The following is a 19,412-nucleotide window of genomic DNA, read 5'->3' on the forward strand; positions in this document are numbered from 1 at the left end:
TCTTAAGACAGTCATCGTCAAGGTTATATGTGCAGGGTTGGCATCTGAGAGCGAATGCCTCAAGTTTTGTGCCTCACTTGCCTTAGCCATGTCCTGTTCCTGCTGTGGAATTTGCTGGAAATCTGCCCTCTAGAATTTGCCAGGAATCCATCCTGTGGGGCAGACTGGGTTGTCTTACCAGAAGCATTTGCTACAAAACTTTCAGACGAGGCTACTGGGTGCTGCTGGCCACTGTGTACTTTAAGAGCCGGGAGCTAGAGAAGCTGCTTGACTGAGGAAGCCTGGTAAAGTCACTCATGCTGCAGGAACTGGGCACTGGGGAAACTGAATATGCTGCAGGAGGTGGACCTGGATGCTGGAGCCACCTGCCAGGCAAACACACCAGAACCGGAAGGGAATGCCCCTTCCTCTTGCAGTGTCTTTCAGACATCCACTACTGGCAAAGCTTAACATTGTTCTGGCAAGGAAAAATATTTCTATAGCCCAGGTCTACTTTTGCAGAGTGAAAAAATGGTGAATAAAGGGTGAATTTGGAACTTAGGGGCAATACATTGACAACTGGCATATAGTCTTTTAAGAGTTTTAAAGTTCATTTTTTTTTTTTTTTTTTTTTTTGAGACGGAGTCTCGCTCTGTCGCCCAGGCTGGAGTGCAGTGGCCGGATCTCAGCTCACTGCAAGCTCCGCCTCCCGGGTTTACGCCATTCTCCTGCCTCAGCATCCCGAGTAGCTGGGACTACAGACGCCCGCCACCTCGCCCGGCTAGTTTTTTGTATTTTTTAGTAGAGACGGGGTTTCACCGTGTTAGCCAGGATGATCTCGATCTCCTGACCTCGTGATCCGCCCGTCTCGGACTCCCAAAGTGCTGGCATTACAGGCTTGAGCCACTGCGCCCGGCCTAAAGTTCATTTTTAAAATTGTAAATCATTTATCTAGGACTGACTTTGCTGTTTAGGTATGACATGAGATAGGGATATAATACTTTTCAAAAATATTATTTATTGGCCGGGCGCGGTGGCTCAAGCCTGTAATCCCAGCACTTTGGGAGGCCGAGACGGGCGGATCACGAGGTCAGGAGATCGAGACCATCCTGGCTAATACCGTGAAACCCCGTCTTTACTAAAAATACAAAAAACTAGCCGGGCGAGGTGGCGGGCGCCTGTAGTCCCAGCTACTCCAGAGGCTGAGGCAGGAGAATGGCCTAAACCCGGGAGGCGGAGCTTGCAGTGAGCTGAGATCCGCCCACTGCACTCCAGCCCGGGCTACAGAGCAAGACTCCGTCTCAAAAAAAAAAAAAAAAAAAAAAAGATATTATTTATTTATTTATTTATAGAGACAGAGTCTCTGTCACACATGCTGGAGTGTAGTAGTTCAATCTCGGCTCACTGCAACCTCCACCTCCCAGGTTCACGTGATTCTCCTGCCTCAGTCTCCTGAGTAGCTGGGACTATAGACACGTGTCAGCACACCCAGCTACTTTTTGTATAATACTTTTTTAAATGGATAGATGATTATATCTTTTGAATTTTTCCATATAGGCAATCATAAGATCTGCAAACATCAGTTTTGTTTCTTGCTTTCTAGTACTTACATGTTTTATTTGCTACAACCTTTATGGACATGCACATATTTGATGTGTCCCTTCCTGGTTTTTGTAGGTACTGTTCGCCAGAATGAGGAAATTACCTTCTACTCATAGCTTGTTCAAATTTTGTGTTTCTTCTTACAGTAACTGGATGTTGGGTTTTATCAAATTTTCTGATTGTTGTAGACAAATGTGCATTTTTCTCTCTAATCTGTTAATATAATTAAGCAATTTTTTAATGTTGAAGCAACCTTGTATTCCTTGGATAAAATCAACTTATTCATAAAGTTTGCTTTTTTAATTATTGTATTCAGATTGCTAGAGTTTTATTTAGCGTGTGTGTGTGTGTGTGTGTGTGTGTGTGTGTGTGTGTGTGTATTCATAAGTTATATTAGCCCCAAGTTATTCTCTTTTCATATTTAGTATTTTGCCTTATTTGGTATCATGGCTATTAGACTACTTTCTTCAGATAAATTGAAACATGTTCTTTCTGTTTCTTTTTTCTTCTTTTCCCCTCAAAGTTTGAGTTTTCTTCCTGAAGTATTTTATATATTCAGATACATAAAATCTTTTTAGGTTAAGTGATAATACCCATATAACCACCATGAAGATTAGAAAAATACAACATCGCTAGTACCACAAAGCCATCTGCCTGCCCAAACCAAATTCATCTCTTTCACTCTCTCTCTACTGAAGTGTAACTATTAAGTAGATTTTGTGAAAATCATTCTCTGCTCTTACAATTTTTTGCCAACTTTGTGTAACTCCCTAAAGAATATTATACAGCTTTGCCTGCTTTTAAACTTATATAAATTGAATTATAATATATGTGTCCTTTTTAAGTTTTGTTTTGTTTTGAGACAGAGTCTCACTCTGTCGCCCACGCTGGAGTGTGGTGGCACAATCTCATCTCACTGCAACCTCCACCTCCTGGTTCAAGTGATTCTCCTGCCTCAGCCTCCCAAGTAGCTGGGATTACAGGCATGCACCACCACGCCTAGCTAATTTTTTGTATTTTTTAGTAGAGACGGGGTTTCACTATGTTGGCCAGGCTGGTCTCGAACTCCTGACCTCAAACGATCCCCTTGCCTCGGCCTTCCAAAGTGCTAGGATTACAGGCGTGAGCCACCACACCTGGCCCATGTTGAATAGTTTAGATATATCTTGTTATCTCCACTATTTCATAACCTTTGTGACTGTATCACAGTGTATTTTGTCCAACATATTTTTTATGTGGATAATTGGTGGTTTCCAGCATTTTACTCTTAATAAAACTGTTATGAACATTCTAGTGGATGTTTTGCCTAGGAGTGGAATTGCTGGGTAATAGGGAATATGCATGTTAGCCTAGATAACCAAATTCTTTCAAAGTGGTTGTATGAAAAAGTAGTCTACTTCCAACAGTGTATATTTGCCGCCGCCTTTGCCACATTTTTGCCACATCTTTACCAACATTTGGAATAGTCACACTTTTTACCTACCTAATATACTTAGTAATATCTAATTATGGTGTTAATTTGCATGACCATGACTACTAATACAACAGAACATCTTTTCATTTGCATTATCTTTTTTCTCCTTTTCCCATTTTTTTCCCAAGATTTGTCCATTTAGGCAAAATTCACATGAGATACACTTAACCATTTTAAAGCACATAATTCAGTGGTATTTAGTATAACTTCAGTGGTATTTGCTGTATTCATAATATTGTGCAACTATCGATTCTCTCTAGTTTTAAACCTTTTTCATCTGCATGTCGAAATACCCTGTACCCGTTTGAAGTGCAGACTTTTAACTTGGATGAATTTAAATGGATGTATTCTTTTCTTTCATTGCTTGTGCTTTAGGTGTCAAATCTAAGGATTAACTGCGAAATCTGAGGTCATGAAGAATTAGAAATCCTGTTTTTTTGAAAGAGTTTTATGATTTAGCACTTCTGTTTAGGTTGTTGATCCATCTCAAGCTCACATTTTATATTTGCATGTGTTTATCCCATTGTCCCAATACCATTTGTTGAAGAGATGTTTCTTTCTCCATGCAGTGGACTTACTGTCCTTCTGGGAAATCTATTAGTCATAGATGTTTGGGTTTATTTCTGGTTTTTCAGTTTTATTCCATTAGTTTACAAGTCTGTTCTTATGCCAGTCCTATGGATTACTGTAGCTTTGTAGTAGTAAGTGTTACAATTGGAAGAAGTGAGTCCTACTTTTTCATTTTCAATACACATTGCAGTTCTATATGGATTTTGGGCACGCATTGCAGTTCCATATGGATTTGAGGAGTGACTTTTCATTTTTTTTCTTTTTTGAGATGGAGTCTTGCTGTGTCGCCCAGGTTGGAGTGCAGTGGCAAAATCTCGGATCACTGCAACCTCCGCTTCCTGGGTTCCAACAATTATCCTGCCTCAGGCTCCTGAGTAGCTGGGATTACAGGCACGTGCCACCACGCCCAGCTAACTTTTTTACTTTTAGTAGAGACAGGGTTTCACCATGTTGGCCAAGCTAGTCTCGAACTCCTGACCTTGTGATCCACCTGTCTCAGTCTCCCAAAGTGCTGGGATTACAGGCGTGAGCCACCGCGCCCGGCCTGGCTTTTCATTTCAAAGGTCACTAAAGTGTTAATAGAGATTGCATTGAATCTGCAGATTATTTTAGCGAGTATTTTCATCTTCATGTTAAGTCTTCCAATCCATGAACATGGGATTTTAATCTGTTGCATCTCCAACTGATGTACTGCAATTCAGTTCTGGTACTAGCTACCCAGAGTTAGTGTCAGACTCCATAGGTTTTAGCATATAGTCCCCAGTAAATCTGCCCTTACTTTAGGCCAACTAGCTACAATTCCAGTAAGTTCCCATGACTCCCTCCCCCTCCCCCCTTCATTTAGTAATTTACTACAACTCACAGAATTCAGGAATGCACTAAAAATTATAGTTTTATTATGAAAGATAAGGATACAAATTAGGAACAGCCCAGTAAAGAGACACATAGAGAAAGGTCTGAAAGGGATCTATACACAGTTTCTATGCCCTTTCCTGGTAAAAGCAGGTGTGTCACCCTCCAAACACATTGATATGTTCACCAACAAGGAAGCTCCACTGAACTTTGGGGTGGAATTTCATTATGGAGGCATGATTGATCATTGGCCACATGATTGAACCCAGTCTCCAGCCCCACTTTCTTCCTCAGAGATTGGGCTAGCTAAAAATATTTTTGATGACTGCCCCAATTCCGAAGCTACTCAGGGGTCCACCATGAGTTACCACATTAGCATAAACTCAGGTGTGATCCATAACAAAGACATGTCTAGCTCTGTGCTAGGAACCCTAGGACAAAGACCTGACAAATTATTACACAGGGCACAAACAAGACCAGGAGTGAAAATGAAAATGTCTTCCTATTTATTTAGTGGTTTCTTTTCTCTTGGATCATTTAGCTTTTTTTGTTGTTTGTTTGTTTTGTTTGAGACTGAGTCTTGCTCTGTTGCCCAGGCTGGAGTTCAGTGGCATGATCTCGGCTCACTGCAAGCTGCACCTCCTGGGTTCAAGTAGTTCTCCTGCCTCAGCATCCCAAGTAGGTGGGATTACAGGCACACACCACCACGCCTGGTGCACCACCATGCCCGGCTAACGGTTTTGTATTTTTAGTAGAGACGGGGTTTCACCATGTGGGCCAGGCTGGTTTTGAACTCCTGACCTCAAGTGAGCCGCCCGCCTTGGCCTTCCAAAGTGCTGGGATTACAGACTTGAGCCACCGCACCCAGCCCATTTAGCTTTTTATTAATGATTTGAGAAAGATCTTATATTTTACATGCTAGTTCTTTGACAGTTAAATATTTTGTAAATATCATCGCCCATTTTGTGGCTTGCATCTTTTTAACAGATTTTATTCATAAGTGAGCTGTGAATCACACTTATATTGTTACACAACTTTGTTTTCCATGTAATTAATATTATCTTTTTGTCCATATATTTATCACTAATTTATATTCAAAATCTACTGGAAAATAAATCTCTTCCCGGTATATTCTGTCAGCTTCTTAGGTTTAGAAACATCTCTTCTACGATCCTTTTTTTCTTTACTGACTGCTTGTACCACTATTACTCTAGAATTCTGTCTTCTTAAATTCACTGCCCTTCTGTGTTGTTTCTTGGATTCCTTGCCTTCCTGTTTCTTGGTCTGGTTCTTCTTCTTGATATTGGTGGCATGTGAGAAAGGATGAATGAGAATTAAATTTTGTGAGTTCTAGTATCTTTTTCAACCACTATATTGATTCCTTGGCAGGACATGGAATTCTACATTAAAAATATTTTTCCTCAGAATTTTAAAGTTATGATTTCTGTCTTATAGTATTATTTAGAACTCCAAAGCCATTTTCATTCCTGGTCTTTGGTTTATACCCTGTCTTTGCATTTTGGAGCCTTTTAGGGTATTTTCTTTGTTTCCAGTGTCCTAGAACCTAATAAAAATATATCTAAATGTAAATCATGTTTTTTAATGCTACATACCAAGTGGGCCCATTAAATATGGAGAGACTCATGTCTTTCAGGTCTGGGAAGTTTCCCTTAATGCTACTTTTTAGAACAATCTGTATTTTCTATTTCCTTTGAAAAATTTCAAACAGAGAGAAAAAAAAGACTATTCCAATGAATTCTGAATACCCATTTTCTTCCTCTGTTTGGGCCACTGTAACAAAATACCATAAACTAGTTATCTTATGAACAAAGGAAACTGATTTCTCACAGTTGTGAAGGCTGGAAAGTACATGATCAAGATGTTGGCAGATTCAGTGTCTGGTAAGGACCTGCTTTCTGCTTCATAGTTGGCACCTTCTCTCTGTCCTCACATGGTAGAAAGGGAAAGGCAGTCCTCCGGGTCCTCTTTTATAAGGACACTAATTACATTCATTAGGGCTCTGCCTTCATGACCTAATCACTTCCCAAAGGCCGTACCTCCTTACCCCATTACATTAATACCTAAAGTTCAACATTTCATTTGGGGGTTGGGAGTACACAAACATTCGGACTCTATCATCCATCACCCAAATTCTTCAGTTGTTGCCATTTTGCCACATTTCCTTTATCTTTATTAATACACATACATACACATTTTTTTCTGAGTCATTTGAAAATATGTTGGGGACATCTTCACATTTTACCATTAATAATTTTAACATATATCTCCTTAGTATTAACAATATATCTCCAACCTAAGAAAATTAAAATGGACTTACTAATATTCTTAAGCATTTTACGTTTAGACAGCTCCAGTGGTTTTCAAACTCTCTTTATTTAGCTGCTATTGTGTTTCTTTGTTTATTTGTTTGTTTGTTTTACTTGGGTGTGTGTTTGCATGATCTAGGATCCAGTCAAGATTTATATATTGGTTTTGTCATTGGATCTCTTTAGTCTCTTTTATTCTGGAGCAGTCTCTCATTTTTTGTTTTATATGACATGAATTTTTCGGTGTTTTTTGAGACAGAGTTTCACTCTTGTTTCCCAGGCTGGAGTGCAATGGTACGATCTTGTCTTACCACAACCTCCGCCTCCTGGGTTCAAATGGTTCTCCTGCCCCAGCCTCCTGAGTAGCTGGGATTACAGGCATGCAGTACCACAGCTGGCTAATTTTGTATTTTTGGTAGAAACGGGATTTCTCCATGTTGGTCAGGCTGGTCTCGAACTCCTGACCTCAGGTGATCTGCCCACCTCGGCCTCCCAAGGTGCTGGGATTACAGGCATGCGCCACCATGCCTGGCCCTGCTTTATATGACATTGAATTTTTTTAAGAATCCAGGACAATTATTTTATAGAATGTCCCATAACCTTTATTTGTCTCTTGGCTTTCTCATGTATAGGAAGCTTAGATTCAGGTAAATATATTTGGCAAGCATACCACATAGGTGGTATGATGGTACATCTTTCATTGTATTACATTAGGAGGAACATATTGTCAGGTTGCTCCACTACTATTGATTCCAAGTGCTATAGTTTGGATGTTTGTCCCCTCCGAATCTTATGTTGAAAATTTCCCCCCAGTGTTGGTGGGGCCTAATGGCAGGTGTTTCTGTTATGGGGGTGGATCCCTGATGAATAGATTAATGCCCTTCCTGGGGGGCAGTGGGTGAGTGAGTTCTTGCTCTTATTAGTTCCCCCAAGAGCTGGTTGTTAAAAAGAACCTAGCACCTCCCTCGACCCTCTCTTTTGCTTCCTCTCTCTCCACATAATCTCTGCACATCCCAGCTCCTCTTCGCCTTCTACTAGTGGAAGCAGCCTGAAACCTTCATCAGAAGAAGATGTTGGTGCCATGCATCTTGTACAGCCTGCAGAACTGTGAGCCAAATAAACCTCTTTCCTTTATAAGTTACCCTCCCTTAGCTATGCCTTCATAGCAACACAAGTAGACTAAGGCATCAAGTTTTACCACTTAAGATTAAGGTGGTGAGTACCAAATCTTTCTATTATACAGGTATATGTTTTTCCCTTTATAATTAATAAATAATCTGTAGAGTGATTCTGTGAGATCAAGTGAATATCCTTTTCCCCAGCGCAATTCATTATCCAATTTTAGAATCCATTAGCCGGGCGCGGTGGCTCACGCCTGTAATCCCAGCACTTTGGGAGGCCGAGGCAGGCAGATCACAAGGTCAGGAGATCGAGACCACAGTGAAACCCCGTCTCTACTAAAAATACAAAAAATTAGCCAGGCGCGTGTGGCAGGCGCCTGTAGTCCCAGCTACTCAGGAGGCTGAGGCAGGAGAATGGCGTGAACCCGGGAGGCGGAGCTTGCAGTGAGCCGAGATCGCGCCACTGCACTCCAGCCTGGGCGACAGAGCGAGACTCCGTCTCAAAAAAAAAAAAAAAAAAAAAGAATCCATTGAGGATCCTTGCCTAAATCTTTTATCCTATTGATGATTTTAAAATGGTGATTTTCGGGTTCCTCCATTTCTTCTAGCACGCTTTATAGATTCTTAGCAAACTGCTAAAAATGATTTCTTCTCAGTAGATGGTGGACTTTGTTGCTTGATCTCCCATATTTTCCTGTTTTCCATTTCTGTATCTTTTTTGTATGGGTTTTAAAGAGATTTTATTATTTATTTTTGAATGATTTGTTTTTATTCCCACTTAATATTTTCATTTTCTATGAATACTTTTTTTCACTTAATATTTCTTTCATATTATTCTATTCTTGTATCATGTGGAATAGCTTCTCACATCCTATGAGAATATACATTGTGACTTGAGGTTTTCTTTGTTCTCCTATGTAGTCTGTCTTCTGAATTCCTTTGGTTGCTTTGTTTACTGTCTTTTATCTTACAGGCTTTTCTCAAATATCTAATATTTGCCTATTTTTTGATTATGTTGTTTTTGTATATATTTAAGGTATACAACATGAGGTTTTGATACATATTATGAAATGGCGACTGTAGTCAAGCAAGTTAACATGTTCATCATCTCACATAGTTACACTTTTTATGTATGTGTGGCAAGAGCACCTAAAAATCTACTCTTTTATCAAAAATCTCAAATACAATACAATGTCATTAACTATAGCCCTCATGTTGTACATTGGATCTCTAGACTTACTCATTCTACATGTCTGAAACTTTGTATCCTTTGACCTGCATCTCCCCATTTTTTCCTTGACAGTCCCTGGTAACTACCATTTTGTATGCTATTTCTGTACTTTTTTTTTTTACGTTCTAAATATAAGTGAGATCATGCCGTATTTCTCTTCCTCTGTCTCCCTTATTTCACATAGCATAATGTCCTCCAGTTTCATGTCTGTTTTGGCAAATGGCAGGATCTCTTTCATTTTTAATGGTGAATAATACTCATTTATAGGTATCATAATTTCTTCATCTGTTCATCAGTGGACACATAGGTTATTTTCACGTCTTGGCTATTGTGAATAATACTGCTTTGAACATGTGGGTGGGTACACATATCTTCATGAGGTGGTGATCTATTTGTAATTTAGAGTGGGCTCTAAGAAGCTGTATGCTAAATTTTTGTATGTTGATTGTTAGACTTTTATGGGTACTTAGTTCCCTCCACTTCTTAAGTTTTTCTGGGGTTCTGCAGCATAAATCATACACTTTTTTACACACAAAAAAGTGTAACTATATGTGGGCTTTCCTTACTTCTAGTTAAGATTATATCTTTTTTGGTTGGTCATCATTTATCTTACACTTTCAACTTAAAATGTTGGCTGGGCATGGTGGCTCATACCTGTCATCCCAGCACTTTGGGAGGCTGAGGCAGGTGGATCACTGGAGGTCAAGAGTTGAGACCAGCCTGGCCAATATGGTGAAACCCCACATCTAAAAATATAAAAATCAGCCAGGCGTGGTGGTGGGCGCCTGCAATCCCAGCTATTTGGGAGGCTGAGGCAGGAGAATCACTTGAACCTGGGAGGCAGAGGTTGCAGTGAGCTGAGATTGCGCCATTGCACTCCAGCCTGTCTAAAAAAAAAAAAAAAAAAAAAGGAGCCAGGCATGGTGGCTCACGCCTGTAATCCCAGCACTTTGGGAGGCTGAGGTCAGGAGTTCAAGACCAGCCTGACCAACATGGAGAAACCCTGTCTCTATTAAAAATACAAAATTAGCCAGGCATGGTGGCACATGCCTGTAATCCCAGGTACTCAGGAGGCTGAGGCAGGAGAATCGCTTGAACCCGGGAGGCAGAGGTTGTGGTGAGCCGAGATCACGCCATTGCACTGCAGCCTGGGAAACAAGAGCGAAACTCCATCTCAAAATAAATAAATAAATAAATTAATTAATTAATTAACTTAAAATGTTTTGTTGCTGCAGCTTCCTCTTTAATTTCCTTTTATGTGGTGGGTTTGTTCCTTTTTACAAATTCCTTTTCATTCCTTTTAGTGAGGTTTTGGAAAGGGTACAGGGATAAATGCACATGATCCACTGCCCTTTTTCAGAGAAATTATGTCCTACGTTTAGAGAAATCTAGTTTTTATGTGTTTATTTGTAAGGATAATACATTTTGAAAATAATTTATTATATTAGCTATTCGATAAATGCATTTAGTTTTTTTCATGTACCAGAGTTCAAGTTGATTAAATTAACAGATATTATCTTTGTCTTCATGAAGCTTGGCTCTATTGTAGCAGAGATTAAACAAGCATTCAAACAAATATGAAAAATTTAACTGTAGGGAATGGATGTGTAAATTGCCCATTATCAAAACAAAACACAAAGAAAAGAGGAAAAAAGAGCTCTGAGAAATGATGATAGAGTGTGCATAATTAAGACTGAACATGCAGGAAATATTTTAAAGATATATAGTTTAGCAGAGATCTAAACCATTGCCAGAAACTTACAAGGCCAAGAGGAGGGGCAGTGGATATAGGGGGCCATTTCAGGCAGGTGAAATCATGATGGGGATGGGTGGGTACAGTTTTGTGCATTTGAAGAACTATGAAGGCCACTGTGGCTACAGCTTATTGTTGGGTGGGGGGGTGCAGAGAGGGATATTAGGTTGTAGAGACAGGCGGATCACTGAGGAACTTTTACGAGCAAGTTCATTTTGAGCAGAACAATTCCAGGCTAAATATCACTCTGGGTGCTAAGGGTGCAAAACTGGAAATGCAGGAAGCTAGAAGAAATGCTGCTTTAGTGTCCAAGCAAAAGGTAATTTTGATTTGGATTAGCCCGTTGGAGATTGGAAGAACAATTTCAAGACATATTTAGACCTGCTGTAAACAGGATTGTTATGTGAATTGTAGAAAGAGATTGATGCTGGAATGTTTTCACTTTTTGGGGTTTGAGGTATTAACTCAGGACCTTAGATGGTATCTTTAAATCCATTTCCTTTCCTAGTCTCTACTTTTGTGGCAAATAAATCTCCCAAAATAATAAGCACTGCACAGTTACTTTATGCAAGTATATAAGTAGATTAGGTATGATCAGAATCATTCCATAATCATCAAAGATGAGGTTCAGGATATTTATGTATCTTCATCTTTATATAGCTTCATCTTTCTTGCAATCTTCTAGTAGTATCACATTGCCTCCTGTCTTGTCTTCCCTTTCCTCTCATGTTAAAACTAGATTCTGTTCCTCTGCTGTAGCCCTTACTGAGCTCCTTCTTCTCTCAATGTTATCATCATAGAATTTGGAGGCAAACTTAACCATAACAAACCACATTCTAACCACAGATGAATCTTCCCTCTCCATAGCTCATTCCATACTCATTTAGCACATTAGTCTTTCACTCAGAAACTGCTCTTTGTGGATTATCTTTATTTTCTGTCTCCATTAGTTTATCTGAAAATTATGTTTATTACTGAATCATCCCAGATTTTCCACCCCAGGAAAAATGTGGTACTCCAAACAACCCTGATAAATGAATATGAGAATTACTCTCATTTGTAAATGTTTATAACACTAGATTCATCTCTTAGGAAATTAAGACAGGGCCAAGACATCTGTATAATTACCAAGCTTTCAAAGTCTATAGGGAACTTTAAACTACTGTTTAAAAATAATCTGTTTCCTGAATACTTCCTTCACTTTCTAGTCTGACTTTTACTCATTTTCTCTGCTTCCCTAATCTGTTTGTCAAATTGCCCCAGTCATATGTGAGAACTGTATAAGCAACTCATTTTTTTATGAAAATTAAACTGTAGTTGTCTTTCGTATCTATTATAAACGTTTAATCTCTCCCAGAACACAAAAAAGTGAATGTTTGCTTTTATATTTTCTTTCAGACTGTGAATCAAAGTTGAGACCAAGAAATTATTTCTGAAAAAGGATATTTATGGAATAGAATCATCCTGATGGGAGATAATGGAAAACCTTACAAAACACAGCATTGAGTGTTCAAGTTTCAGAGGTGATTGGGAATGTAAAAGCCAGTTTGAGAGAAAACAGGGATCTCAGGAAGGACATTTCAGTGAAATGATATTTACTCCTGAAGACATGCCCACTTTCAGTATCCAGCATCAGAGAATTCATACTGATGAGAAACTCCTTGAATGTAAGGAATGTGGGAAGGATTTTAGTTTTGTATCGGTCCTTATTCGACATCAGCGAATTCATACTGGTGAGAAACCTTATGAATGCAAAGAATGTGGCAAGGCCTTTGGTAGTGGTGCAAACCTTGCTTACCATCAAAGAATTCACACTGGTGAGAAGCCTTTTGAATGTAAGGAATGTGGGAAGGCCTTTGGTAGTGGCTCAAACCTTACTCACCATCAGAGAATTCATACTGGTGAGAAACCCTATGAATGTAAGGAATGTGGGAAAGCCTTTAGTTTTGGGTCAGGCCTTATTCGACATCAGATCATTCACAGTGGTGAAAAGCCTTATGAGTGTAAGGAATGTGGGAAGTCCTTTAGTTTTGAATCAGCCCTTACTCGGCATCACAGAATTCACACAGGTGAGAAACCTTATGAATGTATAGATTGTGGTAAAGCCTTTGGCAGTGGTTCAAACCTTACTCAACATCGGCGGATTCATACTGGTGAGAAACCTTATGAGTGCAAAGCATGTGGAATGGCCTTTAGCAGTGGTTCAGCCCTTACTCGGCATCAGAGAATTCATACCGGTGAGAAACCATACATATGTAATGAATGTGGGAAGGCCTTTAGTTTTGGATCAGCCCTTACACGACATCAGAGAATTCATACTGGCGAGAAACCTTATGTATGTAAGGAATGTGGGAAGGCTTTTAATAGTGGCTCAGATCTCACTCAACATCAGAGAATTCACACTGGTGAGAAACCCTATGAGTGTAAAGAGTGTGAGAAAGCCTTTAGAAGTGGTTCAAAACTTATTCAGCATCAAAGAATGCATACTGGTGAGAAACCTTATGAATGTAAGGAATGTGGGAAGACCTTTAGTAGTGGTTCAGACCTTACTCAACATTACAGAATTCATACTGGTGAGAAACCCTATGAATGTAAGGAATGTGGGAAGGCCTTTGGTAGTGGCTCAAAACTTATCCAACACCAGTTAATCCATACTGGTGAAAGACCCTATGAATGTAAAGAATGTAGAAAGTCCTTTAGTAGTGGTTCAGCTCTTAATCGGCACCAGAGAATACACACTGGTGAGAAACCCTATGAATGTGGGGAGTGTGGGAAAGCTTTTTGTAGTGGCTCAAGCCTTACTCAGCATCAGAGAATTCATACAGGTGAGAAACCTTATGAATGTAAGAACTGTGGGAAGGCTTATGGGAGGGGTTCAGAGTTTCAGCAACATAAGAAAAGTCATAATGGTAAGAAACTCTGTGAATTGGAGACTATGAATTGAAATTATGTGCTGAAGGAAGGACTCTAAATATATGACATAAGAAAATTCATAGTGGTGAAAATCTCTACAAATAGAACTAAGGTACAGATGCCTTACTTATGCTTCACAGGTTAGTCAGTCTAAGAAAATTTATACAGGAAAAAAATCACCCCAAATAAAATAAATATTTGAAGATCCTTATCTATATTCATTCCTTCATTACTTTGGAAAATTCTTACTTGTGAATATTAAAAATGAAAAAAAAATCATTTATTGTATTTTGCCTCTATTTTAAACATTGGAAAACTCATTTCTGGGTTAACCCTACTATATTTTTTCAATGATCTTTTTTTTTGTATTATACAGAATTACTGATTCATCTAAAAGTTATTTATTGCAAGTCTAAATTTATCCTTTTCTTCTTTCTTGATTATCGTCCTAACACCATTTATTCAATAACCTTGTCCATTTCATATTGTTTTTTATTGACTATTTGACGGTGAGTTACATTTGTATTCACATAAAGTTTGGATATCAGGTCAGTGTTTTTTTTTTTCTTTTTTTTTTTTTTTGAGACAGAGTCTCACTCTTTTGCCAGGCTGGAGTACAATCTTGGTTCACTGCAACCTCCACCTCCTGGGTTTAAGTGATTCTCCTTCCTCAGCCTCCCGAGTAGCTGGGGCTACAGGTGCCCGCCACCACTCCCAGCTAAGTTTTTGTATTTGCATTAGAGACGGGGTTTCACCATGTTGGCCAGGATTGTCTCGATCTCTTGACCTCATGATCCATCGGCCTCGGTGTCCCAGAGGCTGGAATTACAGGCATGAGCCACCGTGCCTGGCCCAGTGTTTGTTTTTTAAATTTGCGTATATGTATCTATGTTTCATCCTGTTTATGGTGAATAACTGTTACTTCTAAGTATCCTTTAATACCTGTACCTTTTGTTTTAGAAGATTGTTTACTTTCCTTTTATAAAATTGTACTCTCCATTCTGCAAAACAGCTTTCCCTCATCATAATGTAGATAAGAAGAAAAAAAGGATATGGTTACCTGTAATCTTACCAATCACAGATAATCACTGTCAAACTTTTGGAGCAAATCCTTTAATACTATCTCTCTCATTGTTTTGGAAACAAGGTGTGATTATGCTATACTATAACCAGCCCTTAGTATTTTTTGTCTGTAAATATGTTGTTACCATTTTATTGGCTTTATAGTATTCACCTGTCTTTATCAAACCCCAATTTTGTCAAGTATTAAAAATTTTGCCATTACAAACACTTACCTTGATGGCCCCTTTTCAGTGTGTCTGCATTATTTATTTATTGTTCATTTCAGAAATAATGTGTCAATTGCTTTTGCATATAAAAGATTTTTACATTACAGATAAAGCTGGCCTTGCCTTTGAGCAGCATTCCTGGCCTCAGTTCCTTTGCATTGTTAACCAATTTACTTATTCTTCTAGATCCTTTTATATGCATCTGTAACATACCTATGTGGGTAGAATCAGAATACCTAAGAGCATTGTTGTGTGGATTCTATAATTGTGCCTATCACATAAGAAATGCTTAGTGAATGTTACCCATCACCATTATCTTCTCAAGCTTCATTTTTATTATTTACAGAAAAACTTTTAGCCATGATCCATACCTTACTCAACAACAAAGACCCTGTAATGGAGAAAGACATTCATTTAAATGAATGTAGGCAAAGTTTGACTGACATTCATTCCTTGTTGAATAAGAATATTTGCTGCCAGGCACAGTGGCTCACGCCTGTAATTTCAGCACTTTGGGAGGCCAAGGTGGGTGAATCACTTGAGGCCAGGAGCCTAGCCAACGTGGTGAAACCCCATCTCTATTAAAAATACAAAAATTGGCTGGGTGTGGTGGCTCAAGCCTGTAATCCCAGCACTTTGGGAGGCCGAGACGGGTGGATCACGAGGTCAGGAGATGGAGACCATCCTGGCTAACACGGTGAAACCCCGTCTCTACTAAAACATACAAAAAACTAGCTGGGCGAGGTGGTGGGCACCTGTAGTCCCAGCTACTCAGGAGGCTGAGGCAGGAGAATGGCCTAAACCTAGGAGGCGGAGCTTGCAGTGAGCTGAGAGATCCGGCCACTGCACTCCAGCCTGGGTGACAGAGCAAGACTCCGTCTCAAAAAAAAAAACAAAAAAACCCCCACAAAAATTAGCCAGGCATGGTGGCGTGTGCCTGTAGTTCCAGGTACTCGGGAGGCTGAGGCATAAGGATTGCTTGATCCTGGGAGGTGGAGGTTGCAGTGAAACAAGATCGCACCACTGAATTCCAACCTGGGTGACAGAGCAAGGCTCTGTCTCAGAAAAAATAGAAATAAAAAAAATTCATTTGTCCTACAGAAAATATAATAAGATTACAAAATGTGAGAAGACAAATACACTATAAAATTTGTACCAGGGTAGAAGTAAAAAAACTATGGCAATATTCTTCATTGAAATCCAAATACTAATTCAGTACTCATCTGCATGATTCTTTGCTTAAAAATAAAATGCAGGCAGGCATAGTAACTCATGCCTGCAATCCCAGCACTTTGCGAGGCTGAGGCAGGAGGATTGCTGGAAACCTGGTATTTGAGACCAGCTTGGGTGACATAGCAAGCCCCTGTCTCTACAATAAAAGTTTTAAAAAGAATGAGCCAGGTATGGTGGCCTCCAGCTACTGGAGGCTGAGGTGGGAGGACCAGTTGAGCCTAGGAATTCAAGGCCTCAGTGTGCTATTATTGTGCCACTGCACTCTAGCCTGGACAACAGAGTAAGACCCTGTCTCTAAAAATAAATGAATAAATTAATTAAAATCAAATAAATTATTTTTTAAATAAATGGCACTGAATAGATTACATAGCAAAACTTATGAGGACCTGTAATATAGAGAGGAAATTGTATAGCTCTAAATTCATTCATTTGTTAGAATATTAAAGAAATTGTAAATAAAGAAACCAAGCATATAACCCAAGAAGCTGGAGAAAGAATAACTACAACAAAAACCCTAAGGAAAATGGGAGGGAAAACTAATTTTAGAATAAAAAAATCTAGATCAATAATCACAACCTGCTGTTTTGAAAACAAAATAGTAGCAGTTCTTATAAATAAAGGTATATGAACATAAATGCCAAAATGACATTGCTCTACAGACTTTACAGATTACAGGTTGAGCATCCTTTAATTTGAAAATTCAAAATCTGAAATGCTCCAAATTCCAATATTTTTGAGCTCAACATGATGCTCAAAGATAATTTCAGACTTTTGGATTAAGTATGCTTACCTGGTAAGTATAATGCTAATATTCCAAAATCCAAAACACTTCTGGGTCCCAAGCATTTTGGATAAGGGATACTCAGCTTTTGTTTATTACTATTACACGTAACCTTTTAATAATTATTTTGAAAATTAAAATGAACATTTTAGTAAAAGGATTTTAATCACGAGAATTGACTCAAAGTGGCATAGAAATGGGTATTATATAAGGGATATAAAGCAAAAACTACAGGAAGGCTGGGGAAAAAAACCCTGTGGCCAAAGTCTCTTTTATACTCCCTTACCCCCCAGTCAGGTCCCCTGAGTGAATATTTTGGCATTCAATCACGTTTTGCATCGGAAAGAACAAAAGATGAAAATATATCAGCATTAGTATATTTTATAATTTTTAAATTTGAGATAATTAAGTTTTTTAATTTTTAAAAGATATGGAAAAGAAATGATTAAAAACAGACTAACTTATGAACTCTTAAGATGCCACATATAAAATGCATCACTTTAAATATACAACTAATTTTTAAAATCCTGCAGATTAATCTGTTGTAGATATATATTGAATCCCACTTTCAGAGACTAAAATGTTGGGTAAAAAGTGCATTTTAGAACTGATAAACTACTTCATCAATGATTTTAATGATTTCTTTAGATTTTCAAATTTGTTGATATTGGCAAACATAATTGGCTTTCAGTTTTCAGTCTCTCTATATATTTGTATTTCTACTCATAGTTTTATTTTTAAACCACTTTATTCTTCTAAATTGATTTGAAGGAGTCCCATTCATTTTACTTGTTTTTTTTAAAAAAATCTTATCTGGGTTTTCTTCATGCTTTTGACTATTTTTGTTTGCTTTTTCTATTTCAAAAATATATTTCACTATTTTCTTTTTATCTGTGTGTATTTCTGTTGAGTACATATGCTTAGTTAATATATTTTCAGTCCCTTTTAAATTGAAAGCATTTAAGGCTACAAGATTTCCTTTGAATATTGCTATATCTGGGGCCCATAGTTTTTCTTCTTCTTCTTTTCTGAGATGGAGTCTCACTCTGTCGCCAGGCTGGAGTGCAGTGGCGCGATCTCAGCTCACTGCAGCCTCCACCTCCCAGGTTCAAGCAACTTTCCTGCCTCAGCCTCCTGAGTAGCTGGGACTACAGGTGTGCGTCACCATGCCCGGTTAATTTTTGTATTTTTTAGTAGAGACGGGGTTTCACCATGTTGGCCAGGATGGTCTCGATCTCTTGACCTTGTGATCTGCCCACCTCAGCCTCCCAAAGTGCTGGGATTACAGGTGTCAGCCACTGCACCCGGCCCCATAGTTTTTTAAAAAATTAACTTCTAGATAATTCTTATTTTAATCTTGATTTCTTTTTGATTCACTAGTTATGTAGGTGTCTGTATGTTTGTGTGTGTTTCTAAATTTTCAAAAACTTGTGAAAAAGATTTAGCATATGAAATTATAATGTGCGTGATCTGTGAAACTTAATTAAAAAGTTAAAACATTAATTTATTATTTGTGGCCAAATACAGGTTAGGTTTTTAATATGTTTTATAGATATATGATGTGAAATGATATATATTCTCTCTTTTTTTTTTTTTTTTTTTTTTTGAGACGGAGTCTCGCTCTGTCGCCCAGGCTGGAGTGCAGTGGCGCGATCTCGGCTCACTGCAAGCTCCGCCTCCCGGGTTCACGCCATTCTCCTGCCTCAGCCTCCCGAGTAGCTGGGACTACAGGCGCCCACAACCGCGCCCGGCTAATTTTTTTTTTTTGTATTTTTAGTAGAGACGGGGTTTCACCGTGGTCTCGATCTCCTGACCTTGTGATCCGCCCGCCTCGGCCTCCCAAAGTGCTGGGATTACAGGCGTGAGCCACCGCGCCCGGCCATGATATATATTCTCTATAAAACACAAAGTTCTATTTAATTATATTAAGCTTGGTGATTACATTATTTATATATCCTCTGGTATTTTGTTTAGTTCTGAAAAGTGGGCACAAAATGCCCATCTATATTATTTTAAGGTCTTCGGTTAATATAGAGGTTTTTTTTATGTTTGATTGCTGTATTTTTCACTATGATGTTGAATTCATATTTCTCTAATATTGAAAATTCTGCTTTGGCCAGTAGAGCCACACTAGGTCTGTTGTGTGTCAGCTTGTTCTAGGTATATGTCCTTATAAACACCATATAGTTAGTGTTTTATTTTTAACCCAATTGGTTTTTGTATTTTAATTGGAGCACGTTATACATCTATAGGCAGGCTTACTCAATTCCTATGAAATCACCTTTTA

The 19,412-nt window shown here is 38.7% G+C and overlaps 2 protein-coding genes across 10 annotated transcripts in view; both read left to right on the plus strand.

The window, feature by feature from the left end:
- The window catches only part of ZNF345 (zinc finger protein 345), a 32,096-nt gene extending 16,981 nt beyond the window's left edge, over positions 1-15,115 (plus strand). For all 5 annotated transcript variants that reach the window (XM_074023352.1, XM_074023353.1, XM_065536552.2 and 2 more), the window contains one exon: positions 12,308-15,115. In XM_074023352.1, the coding sequence (XP_073879453.1) occupies positions 12,387-13,853 (1,467 nt within the window). In that variant the 5' untranslated portion in view covers positions 12,308-12,386 and the 3' untranslated portion in view covers positions 13,854-15,115. The remainder of the gene's footprint in view (positions 1-12,307) is intronic.
- Positions 1-19,412, plus strand: part of LOC102121732 (uncharacterized) — a 101,783-nt gene that overhangs the window by 16,981 nt on the left and 65,390 nt on the right. For 2 of the 5 annotated variants that reach the window (XM_074023340.1, XM_074023338.1), the window contains exon 3: positions 12,308-12,432. The exons of the other annotated variants lie outside the window; for them this stretch is intronic. The gene's annotated coding sequence lies outside the window, so the exon portion shown is untranslated. The remainder of the gene's footprint in view (positions 1-12,307; positions 12,433-19,412) is intronic. 5 annotated transcript variants of the gene reach the window in all.

Source organism: Macaca fascicularis, chromosome 19 (genome assembly GCF_037993035.2).
Source record: "Macaca fascicularis isolate 582-1 chromosome 19, T2T-MFA8v1.1".
In the NCBI taxonomy this organism is placed as follows: domain Eukaryota; kingdom Metazoa; phylum Chordata; class Mammalia; order Primates; family Cercopithecidae; genus Macaca; species Macaca fascicularis.